Genomic DNA, 27,562 nt, shown 5'->3' with positions numbered 1-27,562 from the left:
ACAGGTTGAGTGTCATTCACTAGCACTGAGCCCAAGAAACAAGTGGAGGGGTTCTGTGTCAGTACCCTGACAGAGTCAATAAAGTAGGAATTGAAGGCTATTTCTATTTCGACTGCATCCTGTGTTAGATTGTTATTCACCATTATTTCTAGTCTTTTTGCAGTGTTACTATGGTCTTTCCATGATAGCCATTGATTCTTGAATAATTTTACCTATTAATGCCTCATGACCTTAGTTCAACTGTCCTACCCCATCAGAACCCACAATAAGCTTGTTTTACTCCGTTTGTAAGCAATATAATTTTAAACATGACTAAAACTATCATTTTGATCTCATGCGTGGTCAGTCTGTATCCACAGCGCACTATGAATTTGAGTGTGGTTACATTACTCCAGCCCCATCACTCAGCATTTTTCCAAAACAGTGGCAGGTTGTGCTTTGTTCATATCTAAACAGCAGATTACCCAGTGTGACATAAAGGGGAAAACTAATTGAATACAGACACCCACTGTGCACCCTGTAAAGAATGTTTAAATGTTCATTCAATACTTTTAAATAGTCCAATATAGGTTGCATAAAAGATAAATGGCATCTCAGTGTAAAACCGTCAAACCTTACACCTGGAAATTGTGGCCTGATATTTTTTTTTTTTCCACAATGTTGATTTTTGGGGCAGTAACTCCCAGCACCACAAACAAGATAAGCTTGGTAGTGTGTGTGAGTTAACTATTCTATTAAGTTATAGTGTGGTAGACAGAACAAATGTAATATGTTTTTGCTCATCTTTATCAAGGGTGCCAATAATAATGGACCTGACCGTATGTGCATGTATATCAATTAACACTGTGACAAAAGGGAAAGTATACAAAACTTTATTATATTGCATTCCATCCTCTCTTTCCAGGTACAAAATATACATCTAGGTGAAATCATACAAAAACTATTTCACATCACATTTGATTAGAATCCAAACAGAAATATTGATGATTTATAAAAATAAATTGAAGGGGGGGGATAGAAAACATGTCACTTACAGGAGTTGCAACACACGTGATAATGTCTGTTCAGATTAAACATCAAACATATGTTTTTACCATCATAAAATTGTGTCTTGAACACACATTTCCCACAAAAAAAACAGTCCCTGCCTAAAATGGCAAAGGGCATATAGGACCAACCAATACAATTGGTGTGGGTGACGTATTGGGCATGTACCATTTACAAAGAGCAATGACAGTCATCAGCTATCAATAGGCTCTGTCAAACTCAGGGAAGTTGCTTTACTTGCTTCTGCTCCAATATTTGGGACATATCAAGCTGGCCTCAACAAACTAAATGTTCTACCTAGCAGGCGAACCAAAAACTCTAACTAATGTATTTGAGAGACAAGTGCTCACTGAGAGACTTTGTTTTCAATAAACATAAGAGACAAAATATAGTTTACATGTTATCAACAGTCTAAGAAAACCATCTGCTTTTCCCCATAGTTACGCATGTGTCAGTTTTGATGCTAACTTCCTACAATATCTATTGAAATTCATCAAAGTTACCTCTGTAGCTCTGGTAGGAAACAATGTTTTTGTTTCCACCCAAGTCAATACTTCTTTGACCCTTTCCCAAAATCCCTTTGTTGCCTTCATAGTCAACATTCTGTCCAGATTGAGCATCAGCAGGGGTTAAAGTGACAGTGTCATGCTCGCTCTGTTGTTCATTGTCCTCATTGGCATGCTCATTCTCTTGTACAGAGGCTGAGACATCATCCAAACTACACACGTCGCCAGGCAACACACTTTTCAGCTTAGAGATCATGTCTGCGAGTGAAAAACCAATATGATTCAGGCTTGCGTCTCTGGAGTCCAGGACCAGTTTTTGGTAAGTGATCTCACAGCGGATTGCTTCGCGCTTTTGAGCATGGCTTGTCCCATCTAATCGGGCCAATAGCCTGTCTACATCTTGCTCACAGGTGCAAGGTCCTCCGTTTTTTGCAACAGCAGCAATGACCGTGTTTCTGTTTGTTTCGTCTTGCTGGTCCCTTGTCAATGAACCAGGATATTTTCTCGGACGTCCTACTGGCCTCTTCTGGGTCTTGCTTTGGTCAAGATACTTTTTCTTGGAAGGAGGAGAGTACTCTTCTCTTGGAACAGTGTCGGATGTTGCCCTCTCTGCATTTGTTGCACCAGCAGGAGAACCACTTTCAGATGGAATAGAGTGGCCCTCTGGTTCTTCGTATGTACTTGATGCAAGGTTCATAAGTCGATCTGGCCTCTTCCTTTTGTATGGGTAGGCATGACCAAAGGGGTATTCGGCCATCAAGACGCAAAATGTGCAGGTTGTCAGCTGTGTGGAAATTTCCAGAGGGGGGTTGTGACAATGTGCGCCTCCAGGCAAAAAATCACTCAGATTGACCTCAGTGACAGCCGCGATTACTTTCACCATCTTCTGCAGACAGACCCTTATTAGGTCAACATGGATGTGTCCCGTGCCAGTTGTGAAGTATGAAAAAACCCCATCAAAGGTCTTCTCTTGCAGAGGCAACTGGAGAAACACATTTGCAATGGTATCTGGCTCAAGGAGGGCTGAGGCATCCTTAGCCCACTCAAGCAGTTTTTGGTAGAGGCAGAGTATATACTGGCTAAAAAGTGAGTACTCTCCTCCGCTCTTCAGAAGTTGCCAGTAAGGCCCCAGGATTTTGCAGTAAACAATGGCGAGAACGCATACAAGTGACTGTATGACGTCATCATTGGCATCATCAGTAACACTCTCCAGAATGACATTGGGGCATTCATCGTTGTTCAGTAAGAGCAGGTCGGAAAAGAAAAGGGCAATCTCACCATGATGGTGAATGAGACCCGCTGCTGCCTCAAAGTAGTTATTAAATCGGTTTGAGCGGTTGACTGTTAGTTTGGAGGGATTGTTCTTCTCTTCACAGAAAGCTATCCAGTGTTTTCTGTAGTTTTGCTTTGATGCAGCACGAGGACTCAAGACATCACAGGCCATGTGGATGTAGCGTGACGTAGAACTTTCAGAAAAGTTCACAAATCTTCGGAATTTTGAGTTCCTGTCACGGCCTAGTTTTTCTCCAGTAGACTGCATGATCTCATTTTCGAAGCTCATCATCTGCTGTTCAATTGCGTCATGAATGTCAACAAGAAAATGGGCATTGTAGTGTAGAAAACGCAAGGGTGATGCCATGGAATGTTGATCTTCAAGAGACGCAACTTTCTCTTCAAAGAATTTCATTGCTACATTTTCTTTACATGTTAGTGTGTACTGGTTTTTGAGAAGATCAAGGGAAACTTGTTTGGAAGCATCAGTTTTTCCACCATACACACTTGACAGTTTTTGGACAGAGAGCATAGCGATGTCAAGCAGTGTGAGGGCTTCTCCTTTGCTTGCATCAGGATTCTCTATCAAATTGAGCGAGTTTTGGTTCATTGCATGAGGACTTTCTTCATTTGGAGACTCGTATTCTTCTTTCACTTTCACCTGAGAGTAAGGTTCCCATACACTCTCTTCGTTTGGTGTTATGGCAAAAGTCTCATTTTCTTCTTTGAAGACTTTCACCACTGGCGTACCAAGTTGTGACAAAAAGCCTCTTTTCTTTCTTCCTCTTTTGCCTGATTTCTTTCCGTCAGTTGGGTCTTTAACAAGTTCAAATGGACTTTGAAGGAAGGTTTCCATCTGAGCATTTCTTCTATGTCTGGTTGTTTGGTAATTGCGGTAATGTAGTCTGAATTTTTTTAGCTTTGCCTGAAGGATTTTGCTAGCTTTCTGGATGTTACCATCACTACAGAACTCTGGGTCAAATTGACGTAACCAAGACACCAAGACAATGGGGTCAATTTTCTCCCTGATGACAAAGTTACTCAACTCAAGTATTAAACCATTTGTGACCTCAATAGACTCTGCTTGCTCAGAAAAATCTGTAATTTCCAAAAGATCAGCTCTACCAACTCCAATGCTGTCACATATTGGGCCAACAAATTCAAAGTTAACATTTGACTCAAGGAAGGCTTGTCTTGCATCTCCACTCAAACTTAAAGTTGTTGCAATGCCTCTTTCAATCAGACAACGGAAATCTGCAGACTGATACATTGGGAAAATCTTTTGAAGCCAGTCTACCACTGCCCCCCAGGAGAGTTGGTTGTCTTCTCTCAGAAGTCCCACTTGGATCAGAAGTCTGTTTTTACATGGTTTTTCATTTAGATTCAATGTTTCCCCAGTCTGAGATCCAAAGTAGTCTGCAGCAAGCGTATCGAAGTTGTCATCCCCTGAAAGAAATGTATTTATATTAGAACAGAAAGTAATAACATACAGATTCTAAAAGATAGTTCTTTAAAGTGGTGGTTCACTCCAAAATCAAAGATCGTAAGACATAGGGGTGGGCGATTTGGCCTGCATTTATCAGTGTTCTGCAAAGCTGAACTTCATGAGAATACACTGAAAGTAACCAGGAAGTAGTGACTTCCCCCTCAGACTTGTAATTGTTCAACTTTAGTACTTTTTTTGAATGGATCTTTAAATTAGCAAAAACGTAGCGCAGTGGCCTAAATGCACAAAAGCTTCATAAAAAGGCATCTGGTAGAAAGAAGTACATTCATCCACAAACACATTATATACACTACCGGTCAAAAGTTTTAAAACACCTACTCATTCAACATTTTTTCTTTATTTTTTACTATTTTCTACATTGTAGAATAATAGTGAAGACATCAAAACTATTAACTAACTCATGGACCTACATGGCAGAACCATCCGAACTCATCTCTCAGCATGTCCAGCCAATCATGGCTAGCGGGAAGGTTGTCTTTTTCCATGGCTAAACCAACTTGGCTCATAATTTAACAATTGTATCCGTATTTACAGATGGTATACAGGTTTCTTATTAAGGTACATGAAAGTTCACAAGTTCCAGAAGGCTATTTTGCCAAAAATCTGATTCTGTTAATGACATACGCCTAGTTTCCTGAAACAAGTCACTGATACACACAACCGTGTTTTCATGAATTTGATGATAAAATCCTGGCAGCCCATTCAAATCAGCAAGGGAAACTAAGCAAAGAAGAATTGGCTGTCACATTCACAGCTAATTATCAGTTAAACAAAGCACGACAACCAATCAGAAGAGGGTCTCATTAGCTATCGTTGATACAGTGCTGGATAGGCTACAACAAACAGTGCCGTTTTGAATTATGTTCAGAAGATTCAATAAGTGATCTCAAAGGTGGTCTCGTGTCAAGAGGAGTCCACGTCCCACACCATCTGTGGTCGATCCAGCACAAACCTTTCCTATTTGTTTGAAGAACAGCTTGAGCTACAAACTTGATGGACTACTATTGAGGTTTTAAACAGGCTGACACATTTTGATTTTGGAGCGAACTATCATCTTAATATAGTTAAGTACGTTATCAGTTATTAACTGGAGCCTATAAGACTTTAAAAAAATATACTTCACTTGTTTTGAGGATTAGCTACAATAATTTGATTAATTTAAAATAGTACTTAAACTATATGCATCATGACATTGGACATTAAACTATTGCAATATTGTGCAACTGCAGTCCGCAATTAGGGGTTTTCCTGCATGTCGCCCCCGTCCCTTATTCTGCGGGGTTTATAGGCGGCTGGCATTCAACTTTATAGTGCATTAACGCCACCTACTTTCCTGGAGCGCCCCCGCCTGTCCTAGTTTAAAAATTGACCAATACAAGTACTAAGGGGGATTCCTGCTTATGCAGTAATGCACCGAATTGCAGGCCGCAATTGCACATGTAGTTTGTATTTAGCTAGATAAATCCATACTCACTCAGATCAGCATCAATACTGGCAGCATTTGGACCGCTCAGAGTAAAGTCCTGTTCTTCCTCCATGATATCTCAAGAATGATTTGGAGGCAGCTATACAAACATCTGGAGGAAAACCGAGGTAACTGTCACCTTTCTATGTAGTCGTGAATATGAGCTCGGTCAAACGAGCAACATGGCTAGATAAGCTAACTACACACACGCCTGTTGACCAAGCTAACTGACTAGCTACCAAACAATGCTAGCGCTACACGCTAAAGGGGCAATAGCATGGGCTCACCTACTTAGCTGTAACTATATCGTTAACTATGAAAATAGCTTTATATAAAATAAGGAAAAAGCTAGTTGGCTAACGCGCTAGGCTACATACAGATAACGGTTAGCTAGCTAACGTTACCTTGAAAGATATGTGCGATTGTATTATTTTATATGAACGAGAACAGATTTTTCGGAATATCGACACTGCACTTCAAGCATACACTTTAGGACAAAACCGCTTACCGCGTATCTCCTTTTTAATTTTAACACTTGGGCGGCAGACTCGTCAATTTTTTCCCATGAGTTTCAGACGCAATGCTAGTAACAGCTGCTGTGTTTCCCCTCCACAGAGTTAGCTAGGGATATCCTTCCTATGCATGATGGCGTATGTGAAGCAGTGTCTTCTTCGATGAGGTTTAACGGCGGTCAGCATCCAATATGCTGCGTTACTGCCACCTACTAGACTGCAAGTCGATTTGTTAATAACCAGGAGGTTAAGAATACAAACAAGTTATAAATACAAAACAGAAGAAAATAGTAAGGTAAAGTCCCACATCAAACTCCCTTATACTTTGCTTGAAAAATAAGCAAATACCCTACCATAACAATACTCACAACAAAAAAATAACCCCACTATTTAAATCTATTTAGTCCTACCTCAGGCCAACAACCTGAAAGGATGGGACACCACCACTTAAAACACCCTGAAACTCTTCTGATGTCAAGTCTCGCACACCCAAATACCTCTCCGCAGCTGCCACCACAACCTCAATTTCCTGCAATTTACGTTCCATCCCTGCAGTACAATTGATAACCATCGCTATAAATGTTAAAAATCCAATCATACTGACATATATCACTTTTTGGTTTATCGCGCTGTACTGGTACAGATCTACTACTCACACCACTCTTCTCAGGATCCATCCCCCTTGACCCATCTTCCTCTACTTTCTTCACTGCCTCAGCATAGGACAACTTCTGCACTACTCTAACCCTGGAAACCTCAACCTGCCTCTCTCGCACATTTCTGATCCCCAGCCCCATGGGTACCCCTACAATTAACACGTACCACTACTTTCCCCAATGCTACACATTCCTTTGTCTCATGCCCTTCGACACACTTCTCACACCTAGGAACCTCCCTCCTACACACTGCTGCCACATGCCCATAAGCTTTACACCTGCAACAACGTAATGTAATCGGCACAAAAGCTCATACAGGATAACAGTTGAAGTCGGAAGTTTACATACACTTAAGTTGGAGTCATTAAACTTGTTTTTCAACCACTCCACAAATTTGTTGCTAACAAACTATAGTTTTGGGAAGTCGGTTAGGACATTTACTTTGTGCATGACACAAGTACATTTTCCAACAATTGTTTACAGACAGATTATTTCAATTATAATTCACTGTATCACAATTCCAGTGGGTCAGAAGTTTACATACACTAAGTTGACTGTGCCTTTAAACAGCTTGGAAAATTCCAGAAAATGATGTCATGGCTTTAGAAGATTCTGATAGGCTAATTGACATAATTTGAGTCAATTGGAGGTGTACCTGTGGATGTATTTCAAGGATGTCCTTCAAACTCAGTGCCTCTTTGCTTGACATGAGAAAATCAAAAGAAATCAGCCAAGACCTCAGAAAAACAATTGTAGACCTCCACAAGTCTGGTTCATCCTTGGGAGCAATTTCCAAACAAGGTACCATGTTCTTCTGTACAAACAATAGTACGCAAGTATAAACACCATGGGACCACGCAGCCGTCATACCTCTCAGGAAGGAGACGCGTTCTGTCTCCTAGAGATGAATGTACTTTGGTGCGAAAAGTGAAAATCAATCCCAGAACAACTGCAAAGGACCTTGTGAAGATGCTGGAGGAAACGGGTACAAAAGTATCTATATCCACAGTTAAACGAGTCCTATATCGACATAACCTGAAAGGCCACTCAGCAAGGAAGAAGCAACTGCTCCAAAACCGCCATAAAAAAATTCAGACTACGGTTTGCAAATGCACATGGGGACAAAGATTGTACTTTTTGGAGAAATGTCCTCTGGTCTGATGAAACGAAAATAGAACTGTTTGGCCATAATGACCATTGTTATATTTGAAGGAAAAGGGGGAGGCTTGCAAGTCAAAGAACACCATCCCAACCGTGAAGCACGGGGGTGGCAGCATCATGTTGCTGCAGGAGGGACTGGTGCACTTGACAAAATAGATGGCATCAAGAGGGAGGAAAATATGTGGATATATTGAAGCAACATCTCAAAACATCTTAAAGCTTGGTTGCAAATGGGTCTTCCAAATGGACAATGACCCCCAAGCATACTTCCAAAGTTGTGACAAAATGGCTAAAGGACAACAAAGTCAAGGTATTGGAGTGGCCATCACAAAGCCCTGACCTCGATCCTATAGAACATTTGTGGGCAGAACTGAAAAAGCGTGTGCGAGCAAGGATGCCTACAAACCTGACTCATTTACACCAGCTCTGTCAGGAGGAATGGGCCAAAAGTCACCCAATTTATTGTGGGACACTTGTGGAAGGCTACCTGAAGCATTTGACCAAAGTTAAACAATTTAAAGGCCATGCTACCAAATACTAATTGAGTGTATGTAAACTTCTGACCCACTGGGAATGTGATGAAAGAAATTCTGACATTTCACATTGTTAAAATAAAGTGGTGATCCTAACTGACCCAAGACAGGGAATTTTTACTTGGATTAAATGTCAGGAATTGTGAAAAACTGAGTTTAAATGTATTTGGCTAAGGTGTATGTAAACTTCTGACTTCAACTGTATATATCCTAACATACTTGTCAAGCAAAGACTCATCAGCAAACTCAAAAGAACAGAGAATTACTCTTCTGTTTCACCACTCACGCCACCCTGTCTGCATCGCACCAAACGACGAGCGTCACAAACACGGACAGTCTTTCCCTTTGTTGGTCAACTTTTACATTTACTGCTACTCCAGTATTCACTCCTTTCAATGGCGCCCTTTTCTAGAGAGCAAAACAATTTGCATTTCTTGACCCCATTAGTTTAACGCGGAGTGCCTTCTCCCTCTGACCAGCTGAAACACAAACAGTTATCACAAGACCACTTCTGGTTACCCTCACCGATTCCACAGTACCCGATTCTGTTTTCACCCAACCTGAAACCACAAATGGATCAGCCACTTTTTCGCAAAAACTTTACTCCTACTGTTAGACTCATCTTTATCCTAACCCTCAGTGCAACTTCACCATACCTTCCACCTCCAATACTTCGCCCTCATTCACTTCCATTTCTCCTCCAGTCTTCAGCTCACTCTGCTTACACTTTCTACCATTCTTCTTTAACAAACCATGTCCCTTTTTACCGCCATTTTTATCCGACTCAAGCTCACCCTCTTAGACCTCCTCTGCCTCTCTTTTTTCCTCCATTATTCCTTCGTATTCATCTCCTTATGATAATACTGCACTTCTCCTGACAAACATCTTGTTCTTGCCTTCCCAAGGGACACCATTTAACCGGCTATCACAATCTCCGTACAATCAGCACAAACTGAAGCACTGTATCCTCAGAAACACAAAATAAGCACCAAATTTCATACATTTTCTTAATAAAAGACCCCCACGTAATAGTAGAAACGTGTCAATAACCTGTATTTATTCCTGATATATTACAAATATATTCATTATATATTTTTTCATATTTAAGTGACATTTGTATTAAATGTGGGTTGTAAAATGTTCCATGGTCAAATAAATGGCCACAACGCGAATCACTGTATATGGAGTACATATTGCACACTGACACAGATCATGTAGATTACTACTGCCAGTTAAGCCTAATATTTTGGTGGTATATTGTATGTTCATACCTACTATAGTAGGCTAATTGGGGAAGGGGGATTCTGGGGAACATTTAGACACTAGGCTACTTGTAATATATCCTAACAAGTCATTAGATTGGCTTTTAATACATCGGTAAGACAATAGCCACCTACTAGACCTTTAATCAGTGCTTTTTACTAAACACAAGTCATCATGTTTTACAATAACGGTACATTCGTGGACTGTGTATTTTAATTGTGCTAAAAAATAGCCTACGTTAACGTATGTAGCCTAAGAAACAAGGTTCATGAAATCGATAGCTTGCTAGTAACAAATGACATTCATATTCTGACTATCTCTAAAATCCATGGTAGCAATACATGGTTATAACATCTACAGAAAATACATCAATGCCAATGGGGGCGGTGTTGTCTATATTCAGAGCCATATTCCTGTAAAGCTTAGGATAGTATCTCATGTTAAATGCTGTTGAAGTAATATGGCTACAGGTTAATCTGCCCGTTCTTGTGGGAAGCTGCAATGGGTGACCTAAATATTTACTGGCTTTCATCAAGCGGCCCACCGTGTGGTGCAGCGGTCTAAGGCACTGCATCTCAGTGCTAGAGGCGTCACTATAGAGCCTGGTTCGGGTTCCAGGCTGTATCACAACCTGCCGTGACTGGGAGTTCCATAGTGCGGCACGCAATTGGCCCAGCGTTGTCCGGGTTAGGGTTTTGCCCGGCGTAGGCCTTCATTGTAAATAAGAATTTGTTCTTAACTGACTTGCCTAGTTAAATAAAAAAAAGCTTCAAACTAACCAGTGCCTGCAACCTGGTTCAGGTTATCAGTCAACCTACCAGGGTATTTACAAACAGCACAGGAATGAAATCAACATGTATTGATCACATCTTTACTAATGCTGAAGAAATCTGCTTTAAAGCAGTATCCAAATCCATCGGATGCAGTGATCACAATATAGTAGCCATATCTAGGAAAACCAAAGTTCCAAAGGCTGGGCCTAATATAGTGTATAAGAGGTCATACTGTCGTGATGTTGTTTTGGTTAATGTGACGACTGTTGCTCATCGAATGATTACAAGTTTTTAATTATGTGATTAACTGAATCAAGCAATTATTAACTCATTAACCTGGGGAACCATGGGAAAACTCGTTTTTATTGAGTTTCTATTTCCCAAATTAACTCAAAGAATATAAGAATATCGATTTTACAACAGCCGCTAATTAACCAGTTGCCTCCATCAGTCTCATAATCTGAACGTTGTATTGCCCTTGCATCTGCACGGACCCGGGTCCCACTAATGAATTCGTACCACACCAATCTTAATTTAATATTTATTTACTAAAAAGCTAAAATGATGATAAAAGATACACATGGACAAAACACATTATAGGCTATTGATTAGAACTTAGTATAACGGGCCAACACACTATGGCGCGTGTTACCCGCAATGGGAATTTCAAAAGAGGTACACGAGAAATATATATTTGGGTGAATTTGTCAGCTATGCTATTCTAACCCTAACCTTGCCTCAAACTGCCGACCCTATGGGTCAGAGAATATGAAGATGTAATTACTGTGGATTCTCTGTTCGATGACGCACTTCTCCTGCGCACCTCCCTGCTCGTCCTCCCGGTGTCAGTGTCCCTTTTGGCCTAGGAGTCTGTTCCCTCACCCCTTTCTCTGGAAGCTTATGCTTACACATACCATAACCCAACCCCACCATGGGTTCACAACATTGACATCAGCAAACCACTCACCCACACAACGTGTGTTCTGCGGTTGTGAGACCGGTTGGCGTATGGTAGAGAAATGAACATTCAATTATCTGGCAACTGTTCTGGTGAACATTCCTGCAGTCAGCATGCCAATTGCACGCTCCCTCAACTTGAGACATCTGGTATTTTGTTGTGTGACAAAATTGCACATTTTTATAGTGGCCTTTTGTCCCCAGCACAAGGTGTGCTTGTGTAATGATCATGCTGTTTCATCAGCTTCTTGATATGCCACACCTGTCAGGTGGATGGAGTATCTTGGAAAAGGAGAAATGTTCACTAACAGGGATGTAAACATTTGTGCACAACATTTGTGATAAATAATCTTTTTGTGAATATTGAACATTTCTGGGGTATTTTATTTCAGCTCATGAAACATGTGACCAACACTTTACATGTTGCATTTATCTTCAGTGTAACTAGCCGTGAAGGGCTCATCGGGACTACTGACTGGCCCAAATCTTTTAGCAAAGATTTGTATAAGCCTATCGTTTCCAATGGGAGCAAATTAATTATAGTGGGCAGAACAAGCAAAGGAGGTGGGTGAGCAGAGCCAACCACGAGCTAGTGAGATCCAACTGGGGTGTTTTAGCATTTATTTGAATATTTCAGTTAGGGAACATCTACTCAGAAGTGCGTGTGTGCAATAACTCATTTTGCGCTCCTAAACAACGTCTACAAAATAGTCTACTCTGTTACAAATTCTATTTTTGGAAACCGAAAACCGTATGGAGATCAAATGTTTAATCGATGAGAAAATGTGCAGAATTTGGGCCAAAATCCATCTCGCGCTATCTTCTCCCACTGCCGGCAAATGGGCTTCCTCCTCATCGCCATATTTGGTAGTGAGTGGAAACGCCAACTATATGCTTCACATTAATACATCCAGTGAAATATCTGGCTCATTGTTCTGTCTGTCTGGTGCTTTCATGACAACTGGGAACTCGGACAAAAACGAGTTCAAATCATTATCTCGGTGATCTTCAGGTCGGAAACTCTGCGCTCGAGAAAGAGGCCCGAGTTTCCAAGCTGGAATTTCGAGTTGGGTGGCCATTCAAAATTATTTTCAGTCGGAGCTCGTTTTTTCGGGAGTTCTCAGTTGTTGTGAACGCAGTACCCTCCACTCGACTCTCGCTGCGCAACGAACGTAATAAATGTGGGCACCAGGCAGGCGCGTACTGTATTTATAGCTTCTCCTTTATTGTTTACAAGTAGCCTAGCTAGCTACTCCACGACGTGCCTCTTTTGTTGATTAATTTAAGTAAAAATGTATGATGTGGCTCATTTAAAGGAAGATACATGCAGGTATGTCCACTAAATATTGGTTATATAAATTTGTAGCTTACTAGTTGTGCGGTTATGTTCAGCTAGCTAACGTTAGCCAGTTACCGGTAGCTACTGTAGCTAGCTAATCGTTTCTGCTGTCGGTTCTATCTAACCCTGTAATTATTGGCATTGTTTTTAGCTAACTAAATAAACAATAATACTTTTAATGTGATATTTATTTTAAATATTGCTGTTACATATCTGTTGTTTGTTTACACGTACAGATATTTTTGAAGATAAGTGAAGTTAGGAAACGTCAAGTGTTTGTGTAGATAAGGTGAAGATTGAGGACGAGATGGAAGATGGTACACCTGCAGGACTATCTGTGGGAATTGCTGACGATGCTCCCTCAAGCTCATCAGCAGCATCAACACGAAAGAGGAAGTCTGATGTGCCCAGAGATGCTAAGCCCAAGAAGAAAAAGAAGGCCAAAGTCAGCCGCCCCCCAAGGCTTGGCTACACTGTTGAACAAGGAGAGGATATGCTTCTGATCATATCGAATACAAATCAGTATGATAACATATGGCGGCCGAACGTGAAAGGAAGAAAGAAAAAGAAAATCCTTAAAGGAAAAGCCAAAGTCACTCCAGCAAAGAAGAAGAATACGGTTCTTCCAAAGGGTAAAGCCACAAAGAAGCCACTGATCAAGAAAGGTGAACTGGAGCCCACACTGCAACACCACCAAGAGGAGGGCTTTGACAGCTGGGGTCAGAGCCTACCAGTGGAAGTGTTAGTTAATATTTTCAAGATGGTAGTTCACCAAGATGGTGCAGTACCATTCCTGTGCAGGTAATGCAATGTTTCATGTAGCCTGCCCTTCTCATGTTGCATTTCATCGGTGCCTCTGTCTCATCTCTCTTAAATGGGAGATTCTAGACATAAAACTTAGATGAAATAAACAATCAAGCTCAATACAAGCTGCAATGAACATGGAAAATATCTGAGCTAACTGATATGTAAACATTCTGCGCACTGTTTTAGGGTGGCTAAGGTGTGCCACCTATGGAATGCAGCTGCAGCCAGTCCTGCTCTGTGGCGCAGTGTGTCTGTGGGTTACTGCTGGTTGGAACCTGGTAAAACCCACTTGCCTAAAACTGTACTGAAGATCAGGAACACTGTAAGCTGGCTTGCACAGAACAGGTCAGTACTATTTGGTAAAATTTCAAACAGAATAACATAGTTTCAGACAGTGTGGGGGACTCTATGTATGCCTGCTAAGTAAAATGTGGATCGTATAGGCTAGTTTCACGGACACTGATTAAGCCAAGTCATGGACTAAAAAGCACTCAGTCCAGGGCATAATTTGTCCATGATACAGACTGACCCATAGAGTAAATGTATTCTAAGCCCTAACAACAATTTGGTAATCGAAAAAATAACATTAACTGACTTAACTATGCCTATAAATAAGTAATAATGGTACATTTCTCTTATTTTGTTTTGAAGATTCTCCCAATTAAGAGACTTTTCTCTTAATCACTGGAAAAATAATGTTGACCATGTTGTGGAGGTAAGTTCTGATCTACACAATACAACTGTGATGTTACTGTTGTTTTGCCATTTAATGCCTCAATAAGGCTGTTTGTTGCTTCATACCTGTTCTACATTTTTATTGGATCCATGTACTTTACTAATGTAGACTAATTGTAAGAAATAGCTTTCCTTTCTATGTCAAACTATCACTGTTAAGTGTTTGATAATAACTTCACACCATGAAAGTCTGTATGAAATTAGCATAAGTTGTTATTTCCTGTTTAAGTCTGATTTGTGTTTCAGGTTTTCTTTATTGATTAACATCCCACTGTTTACCTAACAGGTTTTGTCCCAGTCCTGCCCCCATCTCCGCTCACTCAAGCTGTCATACTGTACAGGCGTGACTGAGAAGGCCTTTCAGAGCCTCAGTGGCAGCTGCCAGTCCCTGGATAGCATTAACGTCCAGTACTCTGAGGTAGGCCAAAAAGCATGTCAGTGGACATAATGATGGTTCACTCACACTATAGCACACAAAGGTCCAAATACTGCACCATAGGAGGCCAGATACTGTGCCGTCTGAAAGTATTCACACACCTTGAATTTTCCACATTTTGTTGTTTTACAGCAGGGGTTCCCAAACTTTTTTGTTGTCCCAATTTGATTTAAAAAATAACTATTTTCAACCCCACCATGTAAAAAAAAAAAAAATACTTCCTTCAGATATGTTTTTTTTCTTCAAGTGGGGTATGACAGTCTATTACAAATCAGTCTGACAGTACTTTTTCAAGTATTTACATCTGAAGGAAGTGTGGTTCAAAGTGACTTAAATCAGAATCGGAATGGTATTGGAAAGTTCAGAAGATCATCAGGCAATTTTGTATGATCTTCTGTGTAGAAAAGTCCATCATTGATGGACATCATCTCCCCCCATTCTGATTTAGTTCCTGGTATTGTCCTTTCTAATGAACCCTGCGTGACTTGTGGGCATTGTAGAGGGAAACATCACACATGCATTTTCCTGAGAGTCCTATCTTTCAGTGATGGGGTCATAAAACAATATTATCTTAAACCTTTCAAAGGACATTTCTAAGTGTCTGTACTTTTGAACGGTAGTGTACCTGGTTCAGTCTGCTTTCCAACAGACACCGAGAGACAAATTGACCTTTCAGCAGGACAATAATCTAAAACACAAAGCCAAATATACAGTGCATTCGGAAAGTATTCAGACCCCTTGACTTTTTCCACATTTGTTACGTTACAGCCTCATTCTAAAATGTATTAAATAGTTGTAATTATTTTGTATTGTGTGTAGATTAAGAATTTAAAAAATAATAATGATTTTTAGACTAAGGCTGAAACGTAACAAAATGTGAAAGAAGTCAAGGGGTCTGAATACTTTCCGAATGCACTTTACAATGGAGTTGCTTATCTAGACGACATTGAATGTTCTTGAGTGGCCTAGTTCTAGTTTTGACTTAAATCTGCTTTAAAATCTATGGCAAAACTTTAAAATAGCTGTCTAACAAACATCTTGACAGAGCTTGAAGAATTAAATTAGATTTCTGTATTTCATTCTCAATACATTTGCAGACCTTTATAAACATGTTTTCACTTTGTAATTATGAGGGGGGAAAAATGTATTTAATACATTTTGAATTCAGTCTAACACAATGTGGAATAAGTCAAGGGGTGTGTATACTTTCTGAAAGTATCGTACATGACAGTGGAGTGAGCTTATGATCTACACTTCTGCCTATTGATTGTATCACTTTTCATTAGACGTACCGTCATTAAAGTAGGTAGAACTTCTTTGTGTATATATTAAATGCCTAAAATCTTATACTCTCTCTTGTTGCTATAGATACAGGTTGAAGGGCTTGTCACCTTCTTGGAATCCTATGGCAGTCAACTTAGACAGATTCTGTTCACCCATGGGCCCAGGAATGACCGACTTCTCACTGCTATCTCCGTAGGTGCCATTTTATTTCTTACAGTATTTGACGACTTGCGTATAATATAGAGACTTCAGGAAGAATTTACCCCCCTTGACTTTTCCCACATTTTGTTGTGTTAAAGCCTGCATTTAAAATGGATTACATGTAGATGTTGTGTCACTGGCCTACACACTATACTCCATAATGTCAAAGTGGAATTATGTTTTTAGAAATTGACAGATTACTGTTTTTTATGATTGCTTATCTTTGAAACTATAGGCTGATTTTGCAAAACTCTACACACTAACCACCAAACCTTACACCAAACCAGCAAAACATTATACATCTCTTGCAAAAGCAAACAATTCTTGAAAAACTCTTTTTAAAAAAAATTGTTTTTGCATCAGTACAGTACACACAAACCATCATTTGAATAAGCACACGAAGCACCAACCACGCACTGATAGTATAAATGAAAAACACTTGTGGCTTTTTCTGTGTGCAGGGCATAGCAGTTTGCAATGAAGTTTTGTCATATATGTAGTAAACACACATGCACACAGGTATCCAAATGTGTAAAGTATGGATGTGTATTCTGAACATAGTGTCTTATCAATACAAATAAGGGGGAAAAGGTTTTTAGTTCTCTCAATGTTCTAACTCTCCTCAAACAACAAAAGCACAGTAGGAGAAAACAAACATTTCTGCTAGAAAAAAAGAACAGAAAAAAGTGTCTACATCTCGTGGGTCTGGCCATAAGACTTCATCCACATGCCATGTTGTCTTGAGCTAGGAAGCGTGGAAAGTATGGCCTGGAGTGCTGTATCCAGGCCTGGCATGACCCCTGATCCATGGGGCTTGTGATCATACACCTTCCAACGCCATGCAGAGAAGAATTCTTAAATAGGATTCAAGAATGGAGAGTATAGGGGGAGATTGAGTGCGATGAAAAGTGGGTGACCTGTGAACCAATCGTGGACCACAGCAGCCCGGTGGAAACTAACATTGTTTCATTTTGTAACATTTTTTGTTATTCTGTCTCTCACTGTTCAAATAAACCTACCATTAAAATGATAGACTGATCATTTCTTTGTCAGTGGGCAAACGTACAAAATCAGCAGCGGATCAAGTACTTTTTTCCCTCTCTGTATGTGTGTCCCACAAAGGTTCACTGTTATAAGGAAATTTTAGGTCATGTGGCATATTTTGGTTAAACTATCTCCTATTCAATGGAATCGCAACCGTCTGCATGCATAGTGCAGTCTTCCATCACATGTACAGCTGATTCTCAAGATCTTGCACACTAATGAGATTATTGAGCCCACACTACTACACTGTCTGAGCCAAGGACTACATGCTTTCTGGTAAGTTTTGATTACAATACTGGGTGAGGTGGATATATTTTATGACATTCATGCGTTTTTGTTAACTAGTAAATAGTAGCCTACAGCAGTGTGTTTTAAATCATTTCTAACTTGTTAACAGTTTCTGCTAGTTAGTTTTTGCTAACATGTGGTTTTAGCTTGCTTGAGCCTGCTAACTGAGTGTTAATTCACCTGTTTCCATACATGTTTCCATACATATTTCATTTTAAAACATTTATCTTTCAAAGGAGTTATCTGTACAGTCTTGGCCAAAGGTTTTGAATGACACAAATATAAATTTTCACAAAGTCTGCTGCATCGGTGTCTTCAGATATTTCTGTCAGATGTTACTATTGAATATTGAAGTATAATTACAGGCATTTATTGACAATTACATGAAGTTGATGCAAAGAGTCAATATTTACAGTGTTGACCCTTCTTTTTCAAGACCTCTGCAATCTGCCCTGGCATGCTGTCAATTAACTTCTGGGCCACATCCTGACAGATGGCAGTCCATTCTTGCATAATCAATGCTTGGATTTTGTCAGAATTTGTGGGGTTTTGTTTGTCCACCCGCCTCTTGAGGATTGACCACAAGTTCTCAATGGGATTCAGGTCTGAGGAGTTTCCTGGCCATGGACCCAAAATATTGATGTTTTGTTCCCCGAGCCACTTAGTTATCACTTTTGCCTTATGGCAAGGTGCTCCATCATGCTGGAAAAGGCATTGTTCTTCACTAAACTGTTCCTGGATGGATGGGAGAAGTTGCTCTCGGAGGATGTGTTGGTACCATTCTTTAATCATGGCTGTGTTCTTAGGCAAAATTGTGAGTGAGCCCACTCCCTAGGCTGAGATGCATGACACAGGACTGATGGTAGCGCTCACCTTCTCCGGACAAGCTTTTTTTCCGGATGCCCCAAACAATCGGAAAGGGGATTCATCAGAAAAAATGACTTTACCCCAGTCCTCAGCAGTCCAATCCCTGTATCTTTTGCAGAATATCAGTATGTCCCTGACGTTTTTCCTGGAGAGAAGTGGCTTCGTTGCTGCCCTTCTTGACACCAGGCCATTCTCAAAAAGTCTTTGCCTCACTGTGCGTGCAGATGCACTCACACCTGCCTGCTGCCATTCCTGAGCAAGCTCTGTACTGGTGGTGCCCCGATCCCGCAGCTGAATCAACTTTAGGAGACGGTCCTGGTGCTTGCTGGACTTTCTTGGGCGCCCTGAAGCCTTCTTCACAACAATTGAACTGCTCTCCTTGAAGTTCTTGATGATCTGATAAATGGTTGATTTAGGTGTAATCTTACTGGCAGCAATATCCTTGCCTGTGAAGCTCTTTTTGTGCAAAGCAATGATGACTGCGCGCGTTTCCTTGCAGGTAACCATGGTTGACAGAGGAAGAACAATGATTCCAAGCACCACCCTCCTTTTGAAGCTTCCAGTCTGTTATTTGAACTCAATCAGCATGACAGAGTGATCTCCAGCCTCGTCCTCATCAACACTCACACCTGTGTTAAGGAGAGAATCACTGACATGATCTCAGCTGGTCCTTTTGTAAGCAGGGCTGAAATGCAGTGGGATTGTTTTTTGAGGATTCGGTTCATTTGTGTGGCAAAGAGGGACTGCAATTAATTGCAATTCATCTGATCACTCTTCATAACATTCTGGAGTGAGTATATGCAAATTGCCATCATACAAACTGAGGCAGCAGACTTTGAAAAATTCATATTTGTCATTCTCAAAACTTTTGGCCATGACTGTACATGGAATTTAGTTTTATTTATTTTTATTCATTTTTTCCCCCTTATCTTTACAGAAAAATGCCATGGCCACTATCTGATGTGTGGAGACATTTCACTGCAGCTAATGTAGAAGGAAAAGTTGTCCATTTGCAAATACTGTGCCAAATCATATGTGAAGAATGCAACAAAGATCTAGAATCATCTGGCCAAGTGCATCAAGTTCCGTCAGCGCTCACAACAAGCAACCTCTGACTAAAGTCCCTCTACTTCTATTTGAGGTGAAAATGATGATTCGGGCACCTTATCGATAGCAACAGCTCATGGTCTTCCTGGAATCAGAAGTTTTTTTGACTCAATGGAGGAACGTAGTCAGAGATGCTGACTAATGTCTTGCTCGAGCTGTGTATGCAACTGGTTCACCTCTGATGCTCACAGGCAACGTGAATTGGAAGAGATTTCTGAATGTTCTTCTCCCAGCATACACCCCTCCAACCAGACATGCCTTTTCTACTAATTTGCTGGATGCAGAGTTCAACAGAGTTCAAGTGAAGGTCAAGCAAATCCTAGAGAAAGCAAACTGTATTGCAATCATCTCTGATGGGTGGTTGAATGTTCGTGGGCAAGGAATAATTAACTACATCCATCTCCACCCTTCAACCAGTATTCTACAAGAGCACAGACACAAGGGACAACAGACACACCGGTCTCTACATTGCCAATGAGCTGAATGCAGTCATCAATGACCTTGGACCACAGAAGGTATTTGCACTGGTGACGGACAATGCTGCAAACATGAAGGCTGCTTGGTCTAAAGTGGAGGAGTCCTACCCTCACATCACACCCATTGGCTGTGCTGCTCATGCATTGAATCTGCTCCTCAAGGACATCATGGCACTGAAAACAATGGATACACTCTAGAGCCAATGAAATGGTTAGGTATGTGAAGGGTCATCAAGTAATAGCAGCAACCTGCCTCACTAAGCAAAGTGAGAAGAATGAGAGCACCACCTTGAAGCTGCCCAGCAACACCCGTGTCATCATGTTTGACAGTCTCTTGGAGGGGAAGGAGTCTCTCCAAGAAATGGCCATATCACAGTGCCGATATGGACAGCCCCATCAAGAGGATCCTCCTGGATGATGTATTTTGGGAGAGAGTGTTATGCAGCCTGAAACTCCTGAAACCTATAGCCATTCCATGGATTGAGGGAGACAATGCCATCCTGTCTGATGTTCAGACTCCGCTTGCAGATGTAAGAAGAAATCCAAACTGCCCTGCCTACTTCACTGTTGCTCCAAGCAGAGGAAACTGCAGTTCTGAAATACATAAAAAAAGCGTGAAGACTTCTGCCTGAAGCCCATACACACTGCAGCGTACATGTTGGACCCCAAGTATGCTGGCAAGAGCATCCTGTTTGTTGCAGAGCTCAACAAGGCCTATGGTGTCATCACTACCGGGTCTTGCCATCTTGGCCTGGATGAGGGCAAGTTTCTTGGCAGTCTGGCGAAGTACACTTCCAAGCAAGGGCTTTGGGATGGAGATGCAATATCTCATCAGCCAACTGGTGGCAGGGACTTCGTGGATCTGAGGCTCTTTCTGCTGTTGCCTCCATCATCCTCCAAATCCCACCAACATCAGCCTCCTCAGAACGCAATTGGTCCTTGTTTGGGAACGCACACACCAAAGCACGCAACAGGCTGACCAATACAAGGGTTGAAAAATTGGTGGCCATCTGGGCAAATTTGAGGCTGTTTGAGCCTGACAATGAGCCATCCTCAGCAAGGTTGGAAAGTGACAGTGAAGATGATGCCTCAGACTCTGATGTGTAAGAGGTGGACATTGAGAAGACCTGGAAGCCTGAGAGGTAGACAACCAACACTTTAGTTTCTAGACTATCATTTTACAGATGTATGTTGAACATGTTTTTGGGGGATGTGATGGATCATTCAATATTCCCTTTTGTTGTACAATGAAATCGTCCCATGTGAAGAGTCAACTCATTTAATTAAAGTTCAACAAAAAAAAACTTATATTGGAAGGATTTAATCATTTGCAATTGTCTACTTATGATAAGGTAAAAGGTTTGTTTTTGACTCCATATGATATGGTAAATATATCCAATGCAAAAACATCTACATTTTTAAATGGTAGTAATTTGAATATTTCCCATATATTCCCACGTAAAGTTACCACCTCTGAATTTTCCCTAAAATGTGCAACCCTATTTATTCCACTTTGAATGGTGTATCAATGCATCCATTCACTACAAATATACAGGCGTCCTTCCTAACTCAACTACTAAAATTAAGGCAGTTCTACATTTAAAAAAACATTACAATACATTCACAACAGATTTCACAACATTAAGTGTGTGCCGAAAAGCCCCTACTCTACAACACAAAATCCATGTGTACGTGTGTGTATAGTGTGTACGTTATCTTGTGTTTTGTATTCAGAGAGAACCCTGGTTGTCTGCTTTCCAACAGACACTGGGATACAAATTCATCTTTCAATAGGACAGTAACCTAACACAAGGCCAAGTATACACTGAGTGCACAAAACATTATGAACACCTGCTCTTTCCATGACATTCACAGACCAGGTGAAAGCTATGATCCCTTATTGATGTGCATTTGGAAAGTATTCAGACACTTAACTTTTTCCACATTTGGTCGTTACAGCCGTATTCTAAATTGGATTAAATAAAAAAAATCCTAAGCAATCTACACACTACCCCATAATGTTTGCATATTTATTTTAAAAAAATAAACACCTTATTTCCATAAGTATTCAGACCCTTTGCTATGAGACTTGAAATAGAGCTCAGGTGCATCATGTTTCCATTGATCATCCTTGATGAGGGTCCACTTGTGGTAAATTCAATTGATTGGACATGATTTTGACAGGCACACACCTGTCTATATAAGGTCCCACAGTTGACAGTGCATGTCAGAGCAAAAACCAAGCCAAGAAGTCGACGGAATTGTCCATAGAGCTCCGAGACAGGATTGTGTCGAGGCACAGATCTAGGGAAGGGTACCAGAACATTTCTGCAGCATTGAATGTCCACAAGAACACAGTGGCCTCCATCTTTCCTAAATGGAAGAAGTTTGGAACCACCAGGACTCTTCCTAGAGCTCGCCGCCCGGGCCAAACTGAGCAATCGGGGTAGAAGGGCCTTGGTCAGGGAGGTGAGCAAGAACCCGATGGTCACTCTGACAGGGCTCTAGAGTTCCTCAGTGGAGATGGGAAAACCTTCCAGAAGGACAACCATCTCTGCAGCACTCCACCAATCAGGCCTTTATGGTAGTGGCCAGACAGAAGCCAGCCACTCCTTAAAAGGCACATGACAGCCCATTTGGAGTTTTCCAAAAGGCACCTAGGGACTCTAGGACTCTGACCATGAGAAACAGGATTCTCTGGTCTGATGAAACCAAGATGGAAATCTTTAGCTTGAATGCCAAGCACCATGTCTGGAGGAAAACTTACACCGCTCATCACCTGACCAATACCGTCGATACAGTGAAGCGTGGTGGTGGCAGCATCAGGACAATGACCCTAAACACACAGCCGAGACAATGCAGGTGTGGCTTCAGGACAAGTCTCTGAATGTCCTTGAGGGGCCCAGCCAGAGCTTGGGCTTGAAGCCGATCGAACATCTCTGAAAATAGCTGTGCAGCGTCGCTCCCCGTCCAACCTGACCGAGCTCGAGAGGCTCTGTAAAGAAGAACGTGAGAAACTCCCCAAATACAGGTGTGCCAAGCTTGTAGCTTCATACCCAAGAAGACTCAAGGATGTGATCGCTGCCAAAGTTGCTTCAACAAAGTACTGATTTTAAAGGGTCTGAATTCCTGAGTAAATGTGATATTTCAGTTTTATTTTTAATACATTTGCAAAAATGTCGCAACCAGTTTTTGTCTTGTTATTGTGTGTATAGATTGAGGGGAGGAGGGGGGGGGGGGGGGGGGGTGGGGGGGGCGTGATTTAATAAATTTTAGAATAAGGCTGTAATGTAAAAAAAAAAATTGAAAAGTGAAGTAACCGAGAGGATACTTTGGGGAAATTAACTCAATATTAGGAAGGTGTTCTTAATATTTTTGACACTCTGTGTACACAAGTTGCTTACCAAGATGACTTTTCCTGAGTGGCCTAGTTACAGTTTTGAGTTAAATCGGCTTAAATCTATGGCAAGCCTTAAATGATCAACAATCAACTGTGCAAAGCTCTTAGAGACTTAACCAGTAAGACTCACAGCTATAGTTACTGCCAACGGTGATTCTACCATGTATTGCACTCAGGGGGATGAATAGTTATGTAATTAAGATATTCGTTTTTTTATTTCTCGTCAATGTTTTACCAATGTTAGAATTTTTGAGCGTTGACAAAAGAAAGACGATTCAATCCATTTTAATCCCACTTTGTAACACAAAAGGTAGAAAAAGTCAAGAGGTGCGAATACTTTCTGAAAGCAATGGATTTAAATTATTGCTGCCCTCAATTACTCAATTAATATTTGAAATATATGTCCCATACTGTATGTCATTTTACTAGAGAGGATGCTGCCCTGAGTTGCAATTGCTGGAAATTAACACAAAGCTGGACAGTGGATATTGCCAGCTTCCAATTTGCATCCAAGCTTTGCAAAATGGCTGTCCTAAACTGCAGGTATTTATTCTTTACCCAGTTGCTTATTATGAATACATATTTTTATTTAGTCATTTAGCAGACGCTCTTATCGAGAGCAACTTAATGGATTCATCTTAAAATGGGACAACCATATATCACAGGCATAGTAAATATACTTTTCCTCAATAAATTAGATATCAGCAAAGTCAGAGATAGAGAGGGGGGGTTTATCTTATTGAATGGCTTTTTATTTATTGTGTAAAGGGACAAACACATTGCAGACCTTTTTGATTTGTTTTCTCTTGTGGCTCAGACTTTCCGGATGCTGAATGTCATTCCGATGCCTAAAATGACTCGTAATGGGTCGGGTTCCACATCTGGCTTCCCTTTACTGGAGGAGCTGTGTATGGCCACTACAGCTGTTTCCTTTATGACTGACCAAGACTTGACTAAGATTGTCTACGACTCCCCAAAACTGCGTGTGCTGGACCTGAGAGGTTGTTCCCGGATCACAGCAGCCGGGCTCTCTTCTCTACCATGTGAAGGTACAGTATATCCAGACAAACCCATCCATTGTTGATGCTGTGGATGGCCTTTGTTTGTGCAATCAATCAAATGCAGAATTTGGCCAAGTCTGTTGCTACCCTCTTGGTTAGTTACAGTGGGGAGAACAAGTATTTGATACACTGCCGATTTTTGCAGGTTTTCCTACTTACAAAGCATGTAGAGGTCTGTAATTTTTTATCATAGATACACTTGAACTGTGAGAGACGGAATCTAAAACAGAAATCCAGAAAATCACATTGTATGATTTAAGTAATTAATTTGCATTTTATTGCATGACATAAGTATTTGATCACCTACCAACCAGTAAGAATTCTGGCTCTCACAGACCTGTTAGTTTTTCTTTAAGAAGCCCTCCTGTTCTCCACTCATTACCTGTATAAAAGACACCTGTCCATACACTCAATCAACAGACTCCAACCTCTCCACAATGGCCAAGACCAGAGAGCTGTGTAAGGACATTAGGGATAAAATTGTAGACCTGCACAAGGCTGGGATGGGCTACAGGACAACAGGCAAGCAGCTTGGTGAGAAGGCAACAACTGTTGGCGCAATTATTAGAAAATGGAAGAAGTTCAAGATGACGGTCAATCACCCTCGGTCTGGGGCTCCATGCAAGATCTCACCTCGTGGGGCATCAATGATCATGAGGAAGTTGAGGGATCAGCCCAGAACTACACGGCAGGACCTGGTCAATGACCTGAAGAGAGCTGGGACCACAGTCTCAAAGAAAACCATTAGTAACACACTACGCCGTCATGGATTAAAATCCTGCAGCGCACGCAAGGTCCCCCTGCTCAAGCCAGCGCATGTCCAGGCCCGTCTGAAGTTTGCCAATGACAATCTGGATGATCCAGAGGAGGAATGGGAGAAGGTCATGTGGTTTGATAAGACAAAAATAGAGCTTTTTGGTCTAAACTCCACTCGCCGTGTTTGGAGGAAGAAGGATGAGTACAACCCCAAGAACACCATCCCAACCGTGAAGCATGGAGGTGGAAACATCATTCTTTGGGGATGCTTTTATGCAAAGGGAACAGGACGACTGCACCGTATTGAGGGGAGGATGGATGGGGCCATGTATTGCGAGATCTTGGCCAACAACCTCCTTCCCTCAGTAAGAGCATTGAAGATGGGTCGTGGCTAGGTCTTCCAGCATGACAACGACCCGAAACACACAGCCAGGGTAACTAAGGAGTGGCTCTGTAAGAAGCATCTCAAGGTCCTGGAGTGGCCTAGCCAGTCTCCAGACCTGAACCCAATAGAAAATCTTTGGAGGGAGCTGAAAGTCTGTATTGTCCAGCGACAGCCCTGAAACCTGAAGGATCTGGAGAAGGTCTGTATGGAGGAGTGGGCCAAAATCCCTGCTGCAGTATGTGCAAACCTGGTCAAGAACTACAGGAAACGTATGATCTCTGTAATTGCAAACAAAGGTTTCTGTACCAAATATTAAGTTCTCCTTTTCTGATGTATCAAATACTTAAAAATCATACGTGATTTTCTGGATTTTTGTTTTAGATTCCGTCTCTCACAGTTGAAGTGTACCTATGATAAAAAAATAACAGACCTCTACATGCTTTGTAAGTTGGAAAACCTGCAAAATCGGCAGTGTATCAAATACCTGTTCTCCCCACTGTATCAATAATTACATTGGTTCATGTCAATGTTGTAAACTCATATGCTTCAAATATCAATGATTACATAGGTTCATGATAACATTGATTATGATTTATGCTACTATATTCTCTGCTGTGTTTTTTCTTAGAGCTTGAGTGTCTGTACTGGGGACTGTACTTCAGCAGCAATGTCACAGTATCGTTGTCCAAGAAGGGAATCCACCTGCTGACCCAGAAATGGAGTGGTACCTTGCAGGAGCTAGACCTTGCCAACCAGCTCTTCTCTGAAGAAGACATGGAGATTGCCATGGGCCATCTAGCTCAGAGAACTGGAGAAAACCCCCTACGTTCGCTCAATCTTAGCGGGACCAAGGTCACAACACCTGCCCTCCGGTAGGCAACACATTGGTCTTCTTTTCAACATAAAATTCACTATGCAATGCAATAGTCAATACATTACGCTTTATCTATTGTTTGCAGAATACCTTTTTTTAGAATTGTTATCAGAACAGATGCATGAATTTGTGATATAAAGTATTTTAATTTCTCTACCTAGTTAAAACATGCTGCCCCTACTTGTGACCTATCAGTGGTGTACTGGAGGTTAAGCGCACGTCAACGCTGTGCACCTTTTTTTTATTTTGCGTGAGTGTTCACCCACCTTTTGTGGACAAATATATTGAAACTAAGTATAGGGAGTGTTACTTTACTCACCACGAACCATGATCAGTGTTTACCCACTTTCTTTTTTACCACTACATCACTGCAGCCTATGATTTACCTAGATTGGCTTGAACTGGAGATCAAATTTATTTTCTTTGTTTTGCAGGTTAGTTATAGGCCAGTCTACAGCACTCAATTACTTAAACTTGTCTTCCTGCCGTTACCTTCCAAGAGGTCTGAAGAAACTGTATCGTGGCCAAGAAGAAATCCACCAGCTGCTGGACAAATTAGAGTAATCTATTGGTCCAGTTATTTATTCTAAGAATGCCTGCAAAAGGACCAATCAAACCAATCATAAAAGTGAATATGAATCCCCCCCAATAGCTTAGCTTTAAAACATGGATACTATTGAATATTTTTTTTAAATGTTTTACCATGACCACTCAATCCACAATTTGTCATTTTTGTCATATTTTTTATCTGTATTTTGGTTTTATTCTTGACTCTCTCAACATGACTGGAATGCTCTAAGCTGATGTGTAAATATGTTGAATAAAATGTGGTTTCAATTACCTTGCTAAA

The 27,562-nt window shown here is 41.0% G+C and overlaps 2 protein-coding genes across 5 annotated transcripts; one reads left to right on the top strand and one right to left on the bottom strand.

Annotated features, from left to right (window-relative positions):
- Positions 1 to 856: 856 nt before the first annotated feature.
- LOC110496065 (uncharacterized) lies at positions 857 to 6,476 on the bottom strand. Its single transcript, XM_021571735.3, has 3 exons — positions 6,306 to 6,476; positions 5,807 to 5,909; positions 857 to 4,271 (listed from the first exon to the last, which is right to left on the bottom strand). Exons 2-3 carry the CDS (start codon positions 5,868 to 5,870, stop codon positions 1,528 to 1,530), a joined length of 2,808 nt encoding a protein of 935 aa, XP_021427410.3. The 5' UTR covers positions 5,871 to 5,909; positions 6,306 to 6,476; the 3' UTR covers positions 857 to 1,527.
- Positions 5,645 to 27,562, top strand: fbxl6 (F-box and leucine-rich repeat protein 6). 4 transcript variants are annotated; one of them, XM_021571736.3, is made up of 10 exons: positions 5,645 to 5,925; positions 13,228 to 13,792; positions 13,985 to 14,143; positions 14,450 to 14,513; positions 14,820 to 14,951; positions 16,338 to 16,445; positions 24,066 to 24,179; positions 24,454 to 24,685; positions 26,467 to 26,710; positions 27,147 to 27,562. In XM_021571736.3, exons 2-10 carry the CDS (start codon positions 13,299 to 13,301, stop codon positions 27,274 to 27,276), a joined length of 1,677 nt encoding a protein of 558 aa, XP_021427411.3. In that variant the 5' UTR covers positions 5,645 to 5,925; positions 13,228 to 13,298; the 3' UTR covers positions 27,277 to 27,562. The 4 variants fall into 4 exon arrangements, with proteins under 4 accessions (XP_021427411.3, XP_090064588.1, XP_021427412.3 ...); XM_021571737.3 differs by lacking the exon at positions 5,645 to 5,925 and adding an exon at positions 12,292 to 12,982; XM_090208462.1 differs by lacking the exon at positions 16,338 to 16,445 and having other exon boundaries at positions 5,716 to 5,925.

The sequence above is a fragment of the Oncorhynchus mykiss genome, chromosome 18, assembly GCF_057628025.1.
Source record: "Oncorhynchus mykiss isolate SJ-2025 chromosome 18, ASM5762802v1, whole genome shotgun sequence".
Lineage (NCBI taxonomy): Eukaryota > Metazoa > Chordata > Actinopteri > Salmoniformes > Salmonidae > Oncorhynchus > Oncorhynchus mykiss.
The sequence above is the reverse complement of the archived record's forward strand: the minus strand, read 5'-3'. Positions and strand labels throughout refer to the sequence as shown.